This window comes from Eleutherodactylus coqui, chromosome 4, assembly GCF_035609145.1.
Source record: "Eleutherodactylus coqui strain aEleCoq1 chromosome 4, aEleCoq1.hap1, whole genome shotgun sequence".
NCBI lineage: Eukaryota > Metazoa > Chordata > Amphibia > Anura > Eleutherodactylidae > Eleutherodactylus > Eleutherodactylus coqui.
In genome coordinates, this window is record NC_089840.1 from 72579424 (window position 1) to 72596477 (window position 17054).

Sequence of the window (17054 nt, forward strand, 5' to 3'; positions counted from 1 at the left end):
CACAAAAGTATTTACCATCACATATATTCTCTACCTTGTCTTTATTTCCAAGTCTCTTGATTGTTATAAGCGAACATTATACAGAATAACCACTAGGTGGTGCTAGTCACATGTAGCGCTGAGATGTCACAGCCCCCTTTTTCAATGACTGTTGCAAACGTTACCAAATTTAAAGGACTTAAGTTCAGAGAATGCCTTCAGCAACCAGTTCTTGTGTGCTCAGTTCAGCTCCGCAGAGCCTTAGAGCCCCTGTATTATAGAGACTCCTTGGTTCTGGATTTGTTCAGTGCTTTCTCATATTGGAATTACTTCTCCATTTATGAAAATGACATATCCTCTTGTACTGCTCTGGTCTTCCACTTTGTTGGGATTTACCTGTGGAACTGGATTCTTGTATCAGTTCCCAGCATCCACTTTGCAGCACAACTACCCCGATCAAAATTCAGCATCTGCTAGTGCAAGCTATTCAAATCGCAGGTAAGTCTCACATATCAGATATGGATATCTATGTCTATAAGGAATTCTTCATTGGAATTAAAGTCATTAATATGAAACACTGAAAACTGCGACATTTCACTTCATGATACATAATGTGTGACATGTGACAAGGTAAGGGATTTCATGTGTGCAGAGAGCTGAGCAAACATACATTCTATTAGTTGAATCCTTTTGGAAATATGATATATTTAAAGGGGCTCTTCATCCTAAAGAGTAACTGCACTTTTTGAAAACTTTTGACATATCATTGTGACATGCCAAAGTCTGGATTCATGGGGTCTGGGTGCAGCACTCATCCATGCGCTATGCCCTTCGGCTGTCTTCTCTGTCTGTTGGTTCCTCTCGGCAACCGAAGATGGGCGCATTGATGTCTATAGAAGTCTATGCATCAGTCTTCAGCTGCCAAGAGGAGCTGACAGGCAGCAAAGACAACCGAAGGGCCCAGTGCTCGGATGAGCACTGCAGCCCCTTGATTTGAGTGATCAGTGGAGGTCTAAGCACTTGGAGCCCACTGATCAAAACTTTTGACATGTTGCTCTGACATGTCAAAAGTTTTCAAAAAAGTGCAGTAGTTACTAACTACTAACCTAGTAATCCTGGGATCATGGCTGAGGATTAGTTTGCATTCTCATCCATTGCAGGGTCTGACCGACCATCCAGGCAGTGTCTTAGGGAACATGAGCAGAGAAGACCCCTGCCCCTTGGTCAGTTAGAGTTCCCCTTAATGACTATATGCAGGGTCCTGAAAAAATGTAACTGATAAGTGCTCCTCAAATACATTTTTTAACCCAAATTAATTGTATCATAGCTATGATGGTTGGTAAAGGATCGGTGACATCTAATGCCCTTGGGCCCAGATCACTCTCATCCACATGGAGATCTGTGTGTAAAAACCATGGGCACTGCCTTGTGTTGCCAAGGATCAGCTTTAGGGGTGCAAACTATTATAGAGAATATATTCGGGTCTAGTAGGCAATGATTTATTTAATTAATTAAAAACACAAAAACTATAGAACTTTTGGTAAATTTGTGCAAGTAGTAAGATTTGGGCAAGGGCATGTCAGGTATGTATAGACACAGGTGTAGATAGAAACCAACCAAATCACTCAGATTACTTTCCAGATGATTAGAGATGGGTATTACTTCTATTTGCAATGGGCAATTGTTCCAAATGCTGTTGTGTTTTGCACATCAGACCCAACATAACATATATAAGCAAACACATACATGAAGCTGCTACCAGACTTCACACTTTCCTATAGTTTTCCATACTGTGACATAGTTGCCGTTGCTTAGCATCAATAATAATAGCTATTCCTAAACTGTTACAAAAAAGCAACAAGTATGCACAGTGAACCGATATGAACTTCACGGTCCTGAAACCAATGAAGTGTGAAAGCAGCGGTCAATATCTGGGTCACACTGCTTCTCCTTCTGGCCTCTAGGGGGGAGTGTTGTTGCGGGATGAACATCATGTTCTGTTCCTACCTAATGGGAAAGTCTGTGACCTGTACTTAATTTTGTGGGTTCTGGGACACTGTTTATGTCTTTTAACATGTTTTGGAGTTTTACAATGTTTTACATCTTAACGTAAAAAATTGAATTCGCTTCCTAGACCAGTGCAGATTATTGCACTACCACAGCTGCTGTTGGAACGGATAGTTTACCCTCAGATAACTCTTCTTGCAAGACGTCTTCCATCTATTTTTATAGAGGATTATCTGTATATGCTAGTAAATTTAATGTGTTCAGATTCACTATGAAATACCTTTAACACGGCATCCCATAATCCAGAAGGTCTGATAATCTTGCACATTTTCCCAGCACAGATCTACAATATATTATAATATAGGATTCACAAGATTAGAAACCGAAGACTGACATAAAAAAAATAAGCAGCTAGGAAATGTTTCTCATCCAAAAACATGGTTATAGTGTAATATTTTGTGTCTTAAAGGGTTTACCAGAATTACAAGTTATCCCCTATCCACTTGCTGATTGGTTGGGGTCTCACCGCTGAGACCCCCATCGATCCTGAAAACAAGGGTCCTATGTCCCCCAACTTCCTTATTGTCCCCCTCGTCCCCTGCAGTGAGGAGGAGATTGAATGGAGCGCTGGACATACAATTTTGCCGATCCTCCATTCACTTTCAATGGGAATGTCCATCTGCCCCATTGAAATGAATGAAGTGCCAACTGTGCATGCTCGGCCAGCGCTCCATTCATTCTGATGTCACTGTGGGGGGAGAAGCGATCCCGCAGTGACAGGTAATTGAGGACACAGGACTTCCGTTCTTGAGATCAGTAGTTAGGTCTCACATCTGTGGATAGTGTATAACTTGTAATTTGGGTACAACCTCTTTAAGCCCTATTCACATCACAGCCTGACTTTGCGTTTGGCATCTTCCAGCATATGTACTGAACATCATATCCCGCATACTGTATGCGGCAGCATACCATAGAGTTGCATAAATCGGTCATATTTTCCATTTACAATGGAATGTATGTTCACAAATGTATGCAAAAAGGATACCTAGGACCTTATGGATGCATACTTCAGTCCAATAGTCAAACATAAGCCGAAAACGGTATTTGAGCTTTACCTTATTTTGGGCTATTTATCTGACTTGTGAGTTTTATTGAATAGTAATTTTCTGTGCACATCTAATAACCAGAATATCTGATGATCTCCAACCTGTCAAATCTCATTGATACCAGATTAAAGGAAAACTCCAGCTTTGGAGCTACTTTAAGCAAACCTGTCTAAAGCACCATAAACTACCTTAGGCCTCATTCCCACGAGCGTGGTTTCAGCACAATATAGGCATGTGAAAAGATTGCGTCTATGCATGACAACATATGACAAAATGCATGACAACACTGTGTTTACTGCGGTTTCAGCAGCGTTGGCATGCATTTTGGAGAACATTTTGACTGCGTTTTCAGCACAGCTGAAAATACAGCCAAGGAAGCTGCAAAAAAAAAATCAATAGTTACCTAAGTAGCGCTGTCCGGTTCCATGCCGCTGTTCTCCAGGGCTCCCGGCACTTGTCATCGCCGACAGAGGATCTTTTGCTAGTGACGGGTTTTCTAGACCTCGCCTCCAGCAAAAGATTGCTCTGATTGGCTGAGCCCGCTGAGTGTCAGCAGGCTCAGTCAATCACAGCCACCGCTGGATGCACCATTCATTAAATAGCTGTGATTGGTGCATCAAGCGGTGGCTCTAATTGGCGGAGTAGGTGCTCCTGAACCAATCAGAGCAATCTCCTGCTGGGAGGCGGGGATTTCAATCCCCGTCATTAGCAGTAGATGTTTTGTCGGCTTGACAAGTGCCCCACAGTCTGAACAGAGCTCTAGAGAACAGCGGCAGGGACCCCGACGGCGCCAGCTAGGTGTGTATTCCTTTTTCTTTTTAGGTAGTGCAGTTGATGCTTGAGGTAACGCTGCCAAAAACGTGTTACCAAGTTGTGCAACGTTTTCAGCAGCGCTGTAACCGCTGCCCATTTATTTCATTGGGCAACGCAGGGCTGAAAACGGCCAAAGATAGAACATGCATCGCTGTCAAAGCGCAGTGTTGAAGACGCTTCTGTTAACAGCCCCTCTGAAATGAATGGGAGCGTTGTACATCATTTAGCGCAGCGCTGAAAAGGCAGCACTAAACGCTGTACAAAAATGTCTGTGTGAGGGAGGCCTTATATTAAAAAAAAGACACTTGTCTATCTAGTTCAGCCTACTACCCCCCAATGTTGATCTAGAGGAAGGCAAAAAAAACCCAATGAGATAGAAACTAATTTTCCCCCGTTGAAGGGAAACAAAATTTCTTCCTCACTCCAATCTGGCAATCGGAATGATCCCTGGATCACTAACCCTTCTGAAATGATTAATGATTATAATATTATAACACTCAAGTAAGACATCCAGGCCCTTCTTATACTCTTTTATGAAATTTGCCATCACTGCGTCCTCAGGCAGAGAGTTCCATAGTTTCACTGCTTTTACAGTAAAGAACCCCCTTCTATGTCAGTGTAGAAACCTTCTTTCCTCTAAACATAGAGGATGCCCCCTTGTTACAGTCACAGTCCTGGTATAAGTAGATTGTGGGAGAAATGTCTGTATTGTCCCCAGATATATTTATAAATAGTGATTAGGTTGCCCTACAGTCATCTTTTTTCTAAAATGCATAACAGACATCTTTTTTCTAAACTAGATAACCCCCATTTTCATAACCTCTCTGAGTATTGTAGTCCACCCATTCCATTTATCACTGTAGTTACCCATCTTTGTACCCCCTCAAGCTCTGACATGTTGTAGCGTATCACGATTGACTGACACAATGTCTTCTGTGATGGGTACTCGCAGATCATGCATGGTGGGTGGTAAGGGGGGCATGTAGACTCTGTCTTTAATATTCCATCAGAGAAAAAAAATCACAAGGTGTAAGGTCCGGGGAACATGGAGGCCAAGGAAGAAGTTCACTATTGTCCCCATCTGCACGGCCAATCCATCTGTTTGGTGGTCACCTACTGAGCTCACTACTGACTTTATTGTGAAAATGAAGCGGTGTTCGTCCTGTTGGAAGATGAAATCTGGGATTTTCTGTTCCTGCTGCAGCAGAAGCCTTATATGTAGCATGTCCATGTATGAAATCCCAGGGATTGTTTCCTCATAGAAAAGGGGCTGTACACTTTCCTGGGGGTTATAGCGCAAAACACATTCACTGTGGGGGGGGGGGGTCACGCAAGTGATCTATGTGGATATGTTTGTTGGCAGTGCCTGAAAGGTGGAAGACGGCTTCATCACTAAACTCTAAGGATCCCATGAAACCATCACTTTCCATTAGTTTGCATAGAGAAAGAATGTCACCTCGCTTTGTCATCCACTTGGCAGCTACCAGGTTGGTTTTGCAGTCACTGTTCCCATTGAATTCAATAGGAACAGTAGCTGCAGAATGAATCCAGGCGGCTGCAATGTGTACTGAGCTGAAAGCTTCAAGCTCTGTACACACTGACAGTGGCCCGGCAAACAGCTGATCACTGGGGATCCTCAGTCGCACACCCTGGCCAATTAACTATTGATGATCTATTCTGAGGATAAGTCATTGATAGTTAAGAAGTGGACAACCCCTTTAAGGTTTAAAAACAAGTCATCCAGTAAAGATGTGGCATCATCACCAACGCGAGGAATGTACACATAGAAAGTCATGTAAGGACCAAATGCTAAAATATATAAAAAGAAAGTGCAAAATCCAATCAATAACCTATTGTACAGTAAACCTAATCATGTCCCAAGCCACAATGAATGGTCCTATTAAGACCGGGCTCATATCAGCATGTTGGTACAGCTTATTCTGCGCGCGGGTCTTGCGCGTGTAAAACACTGTACTAATCTGCCATAGGTGGCCATGTTGCTGCTCACACAACTTGCGCGAATTATTCATCTCAGCATGTTCTATCTTAGCGTGTATTATGTGTGTATACACACCGAGATAGTACATGGCTATGGGCAGTTATTGCGTACCGGCTGCATGTCGTGCACATATATCTTGCAGCCTACACACTGCCAGATATGCTCGTGTGATCATGACCCTAATTGTGATAAAATCCAATATTTAACAATTCAACACCTTGGGTACTGCCTTGCTTTATATATATATATATATATATATATATATATATATATACTCTTTGACAAGAAAAGTAAAGCACCTAGAAGAAGTTGGCATCTTGCTGCCAAACTCTGCATTCAGTTACATCTCAGGCAGATGTGCAAATGCTTAGAGTTGTGGCATGATAGATTAATGGTCATAGAATCATAGAATGGTAGAGTTGGAAGGGACCTCCAGGGTCATGCCAACTAAGCCTCTAACAGTGGTACTTCCCATGGCCTAAAAAAGGCTATCATGGCTACATGTATGTATTGGACCCTTTTCTGCTTGTTGACCACTAGACATGCCTTTATGACTCAATCTAAGAGATTATGTCCACTTAAAAGAGTTTGAGAGGGGCGCATTATTGGAATGCGAGAAGCTGGATGGCTCTATCAACAAATTGCCCGACACCTGATCCCTTGTGACCAAACTGTTAGGAGGTGTTTGGACCAGTTTATGTGTGAGGACACATAACGTGACCAGGCACAGAACAGCCTTGACAGACCACCAGGAGAGAGGATCGTCTGATCATCCAACAAGCACAAGCAGCTCCAATTGTTTCGTTGTCCACCATCAAGAGGCAGAGGACAACCATTGTTACAAATCCCTGTGTCTCTCTGAACCATTTCAAGTCACTTGACTGAAAGATATTTTGTCTTCTTGCGCCCATTACGTGTATTGCCTTTCACACTGACCCACTATTGCCTCCGATGGCAGTGGGGTCGTGAATGATGAAGCTGGACTGCTATAGAGTAGAACGAGGTTGTCTTCAGCAACTAATCCAGGTTTAGTTTGGGCACTGAAGATGTCTGTATTCGTGTCAGGAGACCTCGGGGTGAGTGCCTCAATCCTGCCTTTGCTGTGCAGCGGCACACTGCCCCCTGCTGGTGTGATGGTCTGAGGGGCCATCGCATACAGCAGTCAGTTACCCCTGGTAGTAGTACGAGGGACAATTACAGTTCAGTGATATGTTCAGGACATCCTGCAGCCACATGTGTTCCTCTCATGGCAGCTTCCAAGAGGCAGCAGGATAATGCTCGGCCGCACACACAAGGGGGTCACAGGAATGCCTCCACAACATTGTCACACTTCTGTGACCTGACCGGTCACCAGATTTATTGCCAATAAAACGTATATGGGACCAACCTTGACATCTGTTGCAGCCAATGACAGTGCTCAGCCATGATCGCTGTCGTTGACTGTTGGAGACGGGCTCAGTATCTAAAATGACGTCACAGCAGGGACCAGAGCCAGTAATGGCGAACGAACAGGGAGAGGCGAGTAACTGCAGATTTTTTTATTTTAAGGCATGGGACACTCGGTGACAGAGGTGTTCTTAACTCAGACAACCCTTTTAATTACCGCCCAACACATGGCTAAATTCACTCCCTAAACAGATTGGTAAAGCGCAGTAAGAACTATACAAGGAAAATAGTGAGTGCAGATAAAAGAGATTGTGAAAGTACATATAAGCAACTGCTGGTCCGTCATGGGACCATACAGCACACATGTACTAATATTACAGCTGACTGGTTTCACTTATGAAGACATTTATTCTCTGAAGTGTAAGTTGTTGTATGACGGTGAGATCACAATACCGACTTCATTACCCATTTAAAAGCATTGGTCATGTCAGAAGGAACTGCTGTGTGTGTACGGGGAGAGGCCAATGCTTGAATTGTAAAGACATTGAACATGTCGTAAGGGAAAAGTAACCTATAGGAAATTATTTCACTTTATGGTGTTGTCTGGGACGTATCTAGGACTGTCTGATGGAAAGGTCTACTTGCAAGTCAGTGCAGAAAAGCAAACTGTAATTCAGAACGGCCTTAATTTAGGTCGAATGCACATAGCCGGGTCGGATTCTGACTGCGACATCTCGCAGCGGAATCAGACCCTGTGCCCCAGCGGTGACCCCCGCGAACCTGTGCAATGTCTTCTTCTCTTTGCTGCGGATGTGCTGGTTGGCACGCGGCCGCACATGTGAGGTGCAGAGAATGACGCGCTGGCAATGACACGTATCCGGGGCAATTGACATTTCAGAATCGCCGCAGGACGGACGGCTTCCATTGACCACAATGGAAGCTGTCCATCCGAGGCCCGCACTAAAATAAGACATGTTGCGATTTCCCCCCTGCGAGTGGAAAATTGCAGTTGATTTTCGCAAGTGGGCATGAAAAAACTGTTTTGCATAGCGAGCCCTCTTCCGGATCCCACTGTGCAAATACGCCCATGTACATTGGGCCAAAATTGGTGATTTTGTATATTTACTTGTTTTTATAACTTTGTTTGATATATTTGCTGATTACCTTCATGTTGTGTTATCAGGGGCATATTGGGAACCCAAAATGGCCCTAGCGAAAAAAATTACGAAGTTGCCCCATGTTGTCGATGGTCTCAAACCAGCAGCTAGTGGTATGAACACAAGTAGGCAGTGGTTAGCAAATAGACAGCTGCAGCCACATTGGCAGTAGGTGAAGAGAAGCCGATGTGGCGTACATAGCATGCAGAAAATTTTGTACGCAGCATAGAACATGTTAGAATGCAGGTATATATTAAGGTGCCATGTATTCTTAACTCGAGCCTCCATGACATTACTGAACATCATAGACTGGCTTGCCTTAAGCCTCTATGATGGACATTTATGTCATCGGTCTCGTTTAGATCACCGCGAGAACTCTGTGCTGAACGACACCCAAACTCATGCTGTATTAGCCAGGATCAGAGAACATTCTCTAGATGCCATGTTCAGAACCGGACACGGCATTATGTGGTTAGACAGAGAGAAGATGATGAGAGGTAGCCTTGCAGCCTAAATCCTAAAAAATGCCATGAGGCATGCCACAGCTGTATACCAAAGTATTATAAAAGATGTCATCCCTAGTGGGACTATATAAATAATGGAATAAATGTTAATAAAGTTTATTTTAAAAAAAACAAAACACTTTTGTAAAAGTGAAAAAAGAAACATGTACATGGTATCACTGTAGTCATCAGGACCCATATAGTTACCTCCATACTGTCATACCACCATACTATTACTAAATAAAGACCACTATGAAGACCAATATTACCAATAACAACACTATATGCGGGACAAATAATACTGCCAGACTGTGACCACATATAGCCACCGCATAGTCACAGAAGATCACCATACTGTTATTGAAAAAAACGCCATACAAGGACCAATATTACCCTCATACAGTGACCATACAGTGGTAGATGCGAGTTCTGCAAAAGCGCTTTTCAGACCATATAAATGATTACAGTACCGTTATATCCAGTGATCACAGGTGACACTCCCTCTGACTGCAGTTGTTCAATTTCCCTTTTCTTCTCCATCCAGTCAGGACCGCCATGACAACTTCTCCAGGTCACAATTTATCTCTGCAGAATGACATGCAGACAACTTTGTCTCCACAATTTTCCAGCCACCTGCCTGTTTTCCACACCTCTACAAAATCTCACCATACATAATGCCCCAAATAGTAATAATGCCACTCATAGTGCCCCACACAGTAAGTGCCACTTTTTGTACTCTACACACAGCACGGTAATGTCTTCTTTATTCTTCCTACTTAGTAGTAATGCACCATTTATGACCCCACTTATGACTACTTAGTCATAATACTCCTTATGGACCCCATTCAGTCATAAAGCCCCTCATTCCGTCATTGTGCCCCGTATTGCCCCATTGATTTATTGTGCTCCTTTTGACCCCATTCATTTATCGTGCCCCTTATGGTGCAATTCATTTATCATGCACCCTATGACCACATTCAATTATTTTGCCTTTTATGGTCCCTTTCATTTATGTTGTCTCTTTTATGCATTGAAATAAAAAAAAAGCACCAATACTCACCTGAGGCGCTCCTTCCGACCTCTGCGGTGTGTCACTATGCTTCAACGCTGACTTCTGCGTCACATGATGATTGCAGCAAGTGTCCAGCTCTCTCCAATGCTGAGGCTGAGGATTGACCACAGCAATCATCTGTACAGTCACCATATGATTGGGTGACTTAGAAATCAGAGAGGGGCCCTAGCCACAGACTGCAGAGTCCAGGAGGAGTGACATATGGGGGTATTGGTGCTTTTTTATTTTAGGAAATTCACTTTACCATAAAAGATTTAACTTGGGAGCCAACTGCATAGGTGGTATGTCCACCCCGACACTGGTCCTTGGACCCAACCAGCCCACCGTTAAAAATCTCTGTGCCCCTATGTGTCATACTCCTAGATGTTGTCTTTTAAGTAGTTTCTAGAAACATTTTGTGCCATGTTTCCATTTTGTATAAACTGCTATATGCATTGCACTCCAGTCTTGTGTGAATAGAATAAGAGCATAATTACACAGAGCACAGGTGCGTTTTGCTCATATCACGCGCTGAATTTGCTGTTGGGTAGTCTGTAAACAGAACACATTAGGTATGACTTTATTTGTAGAATTTGTTAAATGGCAGATTTCAGAGAGACAAGTCTTTTACAAATTGTTTACTTTGGTTCAGAATTGGAGAATAGGGTTTGCTGTGATTTTAGAAGCAGCACCACATCTACCCATAGGCTGTGTATGTTATTGGAGTTCATCTCCAGTCTCTTGAATGGGGATGAGATACAATATCAGACAAAGTCCATGGACAGCCGTGATGTTGTTTCTGGTATAACAGCAGACCCTTTTTTTTAGTCCTGGACAAACCACTTTAAAGTACATGTGGTAACTTGCAAGCCAGAATACTTTTTACATCAATCCAGTCCTGTTGAGAAAACCAACCACCAGATACAGAAAGAAGGACAGACTGATTGGCATGTAAAACACAAGAAATTACTGGGTTGCTAGCTGTGTGAGACAATATAACTGACAATGGTAGAAATGGAGGTAAAGTCTAGAATCTTCCCCTTAATTTGCTTTGACTGGATTTGACTAGTAAGTGGAGCACCCGCCCCGAAAAGGGCGACCCCATGGTTAAAACCTAAATTGTTTCCCTTTAAATCCCTATGTGTAATATGGAGGAGATGGAATAATTGAGAACAGGGCAAGACAGAATAGATAATTAAACAAACTGAGGTCTGAGAATGAGAGTGACAGCAGTCAGTACCAGAAAGAGAAGCTGGCAGTTTAAGTCCAAAGTCCATACAAGGAAGGCACATAAACACTCAGAAACACTAAGGCAAAAACACCTAGGTATTGAGCAGCACCAGTATACAAATGTATTACCCACATCCTTTGCAAAGGGGAGCCAGAATAAATACCCAAAACAAGCCTCTGATTGGCTGGTTAAGATGATAGACAGGTCAGCCAGCCTAGATAAATTAAATTATCTACAAATGGAGAATACTCAGGATTGTTGCTACTTTCTGTATGAATGAGCATCCTATTAAGATCACTGCAAAAGCACAACCCACAATCTTGAAAACACCTGCAGAAGACTCTACAGACTGCAAAAACCTCTGCTAAATGTGACAACTATTAGACAAACTCTGAACAAAAATGGTACTCATGGAAGGATGCCACGAAAAAAGCTGCCGCTGTCCTTAAAAAATGTACATATACATAAAAAATACATTAAAATGTCTAGTTTCCTTATTGCTGACACAATCTGGAAAACTTTTCGTGAATTGAACTAAGTTTGTAGAACTCTTCCTGTGCTAGTTCTGTTTCAAAGCAGTTCTGCAAACTGCTGATTGCTGAGGATCTGGCTTTCACTGATGTGATATTCATGACCTAACCTGAAGATAGGTCATCAATAATGATCTCTCAGAATACCCTTTTAACTATTCCTTGCAATGAAAAATCAACATGTACTGTACCACCTGAACAAATGCCAAGAGGCCAGTGTATTGGCATACATTGGGTGTCTGACTTTGTCATGAAATCTTACTGGCATAAAGATGTATCAAAATGTAACTTGACTTTTAATGTGTTATGATAACTTTCTATGCCAGTTTGTTTAACCATTGACTTGTTTTGCAATGAGTTGTGTAGTTGAAAACAAAAACATTTGTGTGGCTTAACCCTTTCCAATCCACTGTCTGACATCTTCCTACATTCTGATTGAATCTTGTACAGCTCCAATGTCAGATGACGTCCGACAGGGTATTTTTACTGTCTATTGCCAGCCACTCCGCTGTCGGAGCCTTTCTGGCGCACACACACTGGCTTTAGCCAGCAGATGGCGCTGTTGTATAACAGCAAAAAAAGAACGCCTTTTAGGAAAACCGCGAATCCAAAATTCAATTAGAAAGGGTTAAGATAAAATAACTTGTGGCAGAAATGTATCATGATCAAGTTAAGTTTTGCTACATCTGTACATGCTCGCACCACAAACATGAGCTTACCATAGCCTTATTATTTCCTCTCTATTTACCCTTCTTTTCTTTACACACTGTTACTTGTAATAAATGAACAACCTTTTTAAATATTCGCAGAGTGTTTATTACCCACAGGGTTACATATGTCAAAACTTGAGAGGGCCTGATCTACAGCACACGTTACGGTGTACGGTTATACTCTTCTGAGAGGCAGGGAATTGGGACTTATGAAGAAGTTGTAAAAAACTATGTGAAACAAATTAGCATTGTCTGCTCTGCGTTTCATTGTCAATACATACGGTCCACCCAATCACTAATAGCAGGACGTAAATCTTATATGACAAGTGAGCGGACCTGCACATCTGTAAGTGTACACGTATGTATTGTTTTTGTCATTTACGAGGAGCGTTATGGGAAGCATTTGTCAAACAGAAATATAACACTATACAAGAGTGACAGCTGCGGTAACATAGCAGCGACCTTATTATTTGGTCACTGAAGCTAACCACTTCACTCAAACATAGGTGTAGTGTTGGACAGCATTCGGAAATGAGAGCAGATTGCCAGTTTGCTTTTTTTCAGCTAATGTTTTTGAGAATACTGTACATGCAGGTGATAAGACATTATGCTGGTTTCATAGGTTGCATTTGATAATTGGGATGGTCATGCATTTTATAGTCTTTATTGTAGAACAAAACTTGAGTTGATATGTGTTTGTCTCTATAGGTGACTAGAAATGAGTAAATCTTTCAAAAGTTTTGTTTGGCTGATTCACTATATTTCTTCAAAAAGTTTGGTTCAGTTCAAACACCACTATAGGGCTTAGTCACACGGGCGCATCGGCACCCGTACACAGGCGCCGATGCTCCCGTGTGGCTGAGCCCTTACTGTGGGAAGAAGTCGGCCGTACTTCAGGACGGACAACTCCCCGCAGCGCTGAAGAAAGAACACATGACCGGTAATGAAGCCGGTCACATATTCTTTCTCCCGACGCTGCAGAGAGACGTCCGTCTTGAAGTGCGGCCGTCTCCTACCTGCAGTAACACGGGCGCTGATGCGCCTGTCTGACTAAGCCCTCAGGCAACCATGCTAGCCACTGAACTTCTTTGTCCTTCTTCCCATGCATGCTTCTTTCTCCGCAGAAGAAATAGGAGGAAAGAAGATCTTCTCCTTCTTCATTTTCTTCTCCTCCTTTGTAGCATAGTAGTTTACTGGTTAGTATTGTGGCCTTACAATCAGGGGCGTAACTATAGAGGATGCAGGGGATGCGGTTGCACCCGGGTCCAGGAGCCTTAGGGGGCTCATAAGGCCTCTCTTCTCCATATAGGGAACCCAGTACTATGAGTAAAGCATTATAGTTGGGGGCCCTGTTACAAGTTTTGGATCGGGGCCCGGGATCTTCAAGTTACACCTCTGCTTACAATGCTGGGGTCCTGGGTTCATATCTGACCAAAGATAACATATGTATGGAGTTTGTATGTTCTTTTGTATTTTCTTGTTTTTCTCTTCCTCCAGAGAAGGAAGTAGGATGGTGGCTCCATGGTTAGCACTGTTGCCTGTCAGTGATTGAGTTGAAACTAGGACCTCAGTGCTGCAAAGCAACAGTGCTAGCAACTGAGCTTCATCCACTGAAGTAGCGGCTTCTCCATCATAGTGTTTAGTACTTGTTTTAGGAACTTCCAATGTGGCAGAAATGAACCGCCTGAATTTCAAATTTTTGCCAGATGGAATTCTTCGCAAAGTTCGACCCAAATTCAGATTCTATAGGTTCTGTTCGCTCACCTCTACAGGGGATATTAGACCATATGCATGTATACTTTCAATGTAGCCTTCAAGCTATTACATAGTAACATAGTATATAAGGCCAAAAAAAGACACATGTCCATCCAGTTCAGTCTATTACCCTCAAATGTTGATCCAGAGAAAGGCAAAAAAACAAACAAACAAACAGTGAGTTAAAAGCCATTTTTTCTCAATTAATGGGAAAATGCCTTTCCGACTCCAATTAGGCAATTGGAATAATCCCTGGATCAACAACCCTTCTGTAGTTATAAGTGATTATAACATGTATTATTGTATCACTCAAGAAAGACGTCCAGGCCCCTCTTGTACTCTTTTATCAAATTTGCAATCACCACATCCTCAGGCAGAGACTTCCATAGTCTCACTGCTCTTACAGTAAAGAATCACCTTCTGTGTCGGTGTAGAAAGGATGCCCCCTTGTTATAGGCACAGTTCTGGTATAAATAGATAATGGAAGAGATCTCTGTTGTTATGTTTGTGTAGGCAAGTGAGCATCGGGCCCACACAAACTTTACCATGGATAGGGAACAACAGGTAAAACAACAACCATTTTAACATCCCTCCCTATTTAAAACAAAGGAAAATGACAAAGGACCTACCAGAGCGGGGACATCGCCCCAATCAGGGGCAGCCCAGCGGCCTTTGCATCTGGGGCCTTGCTGCCCCTAGAAACCCACACACCCAGGCTTGGACGTATACACATGCCACCACTGACAGGTACAACTGGACAGGATAAGAAAACACACAGAGCCAAAATCATACCATACAGCAGCCAATATGCAAATACTAGTAGCAGATGCTAATGCTATGAATGCCAGTTATTTGTTGACATTTTGGCAAAAATATGGAAGCTAGCAGGCCATGTCATGGCTACCAGCAATACTGCTAGTCCCTACATTAACCAGGAGTCCAGCGATCTAACCAAACAAAACCACTAAGCACACACCTTTCTTGCTACCACCACACATAGAAACTGCTCACACTACACATAGAGAGAGAAATGAGAACAGAGAAAGCTGACCACAGCCACACCTGGGAAGACAGCTCTCATGTGAACTGACCTGGAGTGATTGGCTGACTAAAGACACACACACGCCCAGCCAGCACAATCCCCCACACCTGAGCAGGAAAGCTCCAGAGCGCCTGTAGAACCACAAGTCTCAGGAGACAAATGTCACATCTGTATCATCCCCTGATATATTAATACATAGTTATTAGATCGCCCCTCAGCTGTGTTTTTTCTAAACTAAATAAGCACAATTTTAATAACCTCTCTGGGTATTGTAATCCGCACATTCAATTTATTACTTTAGTTGCCGCCTTTGTACCCGCTCAGTTTATTGTATACTAATAGTTATCTTTTACTCATGTATCATCTTACGGCCAGTAGAAGAGTGTAGAAATTTAGCTCTTGATTCTTACAAAACAGGAAATACGAGAACTAAATAATGAATTATTCATAGTGGTGTATGTGTGTTGTGTCTTCAAAAATTGGACCTAAAATCTCATGTTTTTTATGAATCTGTAAACATTGAATTGGCTATCGGGATCCAAGAAATCAGAGCAGAGTAGTGTATGTTTTGACATTTTTTTAAATTTTATGGCACCATGTGATGTGAGTTGGACACACGGACGTGAATCATGGCTGAATGATGAATAATCCTAAATGCACTGTAGGGAGTGGGGAGGGGTAGTTTGTAAACCCTTTTCATGATTTTAGTTTTAAAAGAATTCTGTAAAAATGAATAAAGTTTTAGAAAAATAAAAATCATCTTATATTCTGTTCACACGTTCAGGATATTACATGGATTTTGGCGATGATTCCGAACAAAAATCCTCATAAAATCTGCACACATTTCTGCCTCCTATGCATATAATAAGATGATGCCTATTGGCAGCAGCCAGTCAGTATGATGTGATGTCATACGGACGTCACGTCATTCCATATGTCTTATAGATAAGAAGTTTAGCGGATCTGGACGGGTGCAGAACTGATAAGGTTAATATATTATAAAATCTTATTAAAGTGAATAAGCATCTGGCATTCTGTGGGCACTTTATTGCGCTGCTTGCATGCTGCTTGGAACTATTTATCTCTACAAGGCTGTGCCATTTGCTGTGGGGTCATGCAGTAAATAACACATATAGTATTGGACAAGATTTGGTTTAGGGCCGATGAAACATATAAAGATATTTGCCTTGCATCAGCCGATGCAGGGGAAGTTTAGTATTACACAGTGGTCATTAAAGGCTACCTACACTTTTGTACTTTTTGTTTTTGAAATCAATGTGGTTTTTTTTCTCGAAATTAAGACTTTTTGTAATAGGTTTGCATTAAAAATTTCTGATGGTTTGATTTCTATGCTTGTACCGTTTTTGAAGGCAATGCAAACTGGATGATTGAAATCTTAGCAAACTCTGACAGTGAGAGTAAATTAATAGCTTACCCCGCTAGTCCTCTGTTGCAAACATGCAATCAAAGCCTTTCCACTAAGGTGATACAGAGGGCTGTATGACAGTGCCAGAGGATGGTGGAGGAGACCAGGAGGACAGAGAGCAGAGCAGAGAAAGCTACTATTACAGAGGGCTGTTAATCACTCTGGGTGAATTTTCTGCTTTTATCAGCAGTGAGGAGGAATGGACCAGCAGATACTCCGAGAGAATATGAGAGATAACTGTGTAGTATTGAGTGGGTGTGGTTATGCTACACAGCCTCTGAAAGAGGAGAGTGTAGGGGCAGCTTAGCTTGTGCACATTCATGAGTTAGACCAGCTGATCAGTGCTGGGAAAGCACATC

General features: G+C 42.4%; 1 protein-coding gene across 1 annotated transcript in view; it reads left to right on the forward strand.

The window, feature by feature from the left end:
* Nucleotides 1-243: 243 nt before the first annotated feature.
* Nucleotides 244-17054, forward strand: part of COL26A1 (collagen type XXVI alpha 1 chain) — a 416532-nt gene continuing 399721 nt past the window's right edge. Inside the window, exon 1 of the mRNA XM_066599641.1 lies at nucleotides 244-477. Within this exon, the coding sequence (XP_066455738.1) occupies nucleotides 320-477 (158 nt within the window). The 5' untranslated portion in view covers nucleotides 244-319. The remainder of the gene's footprint in view (nucleotides 478-17054) is intronic.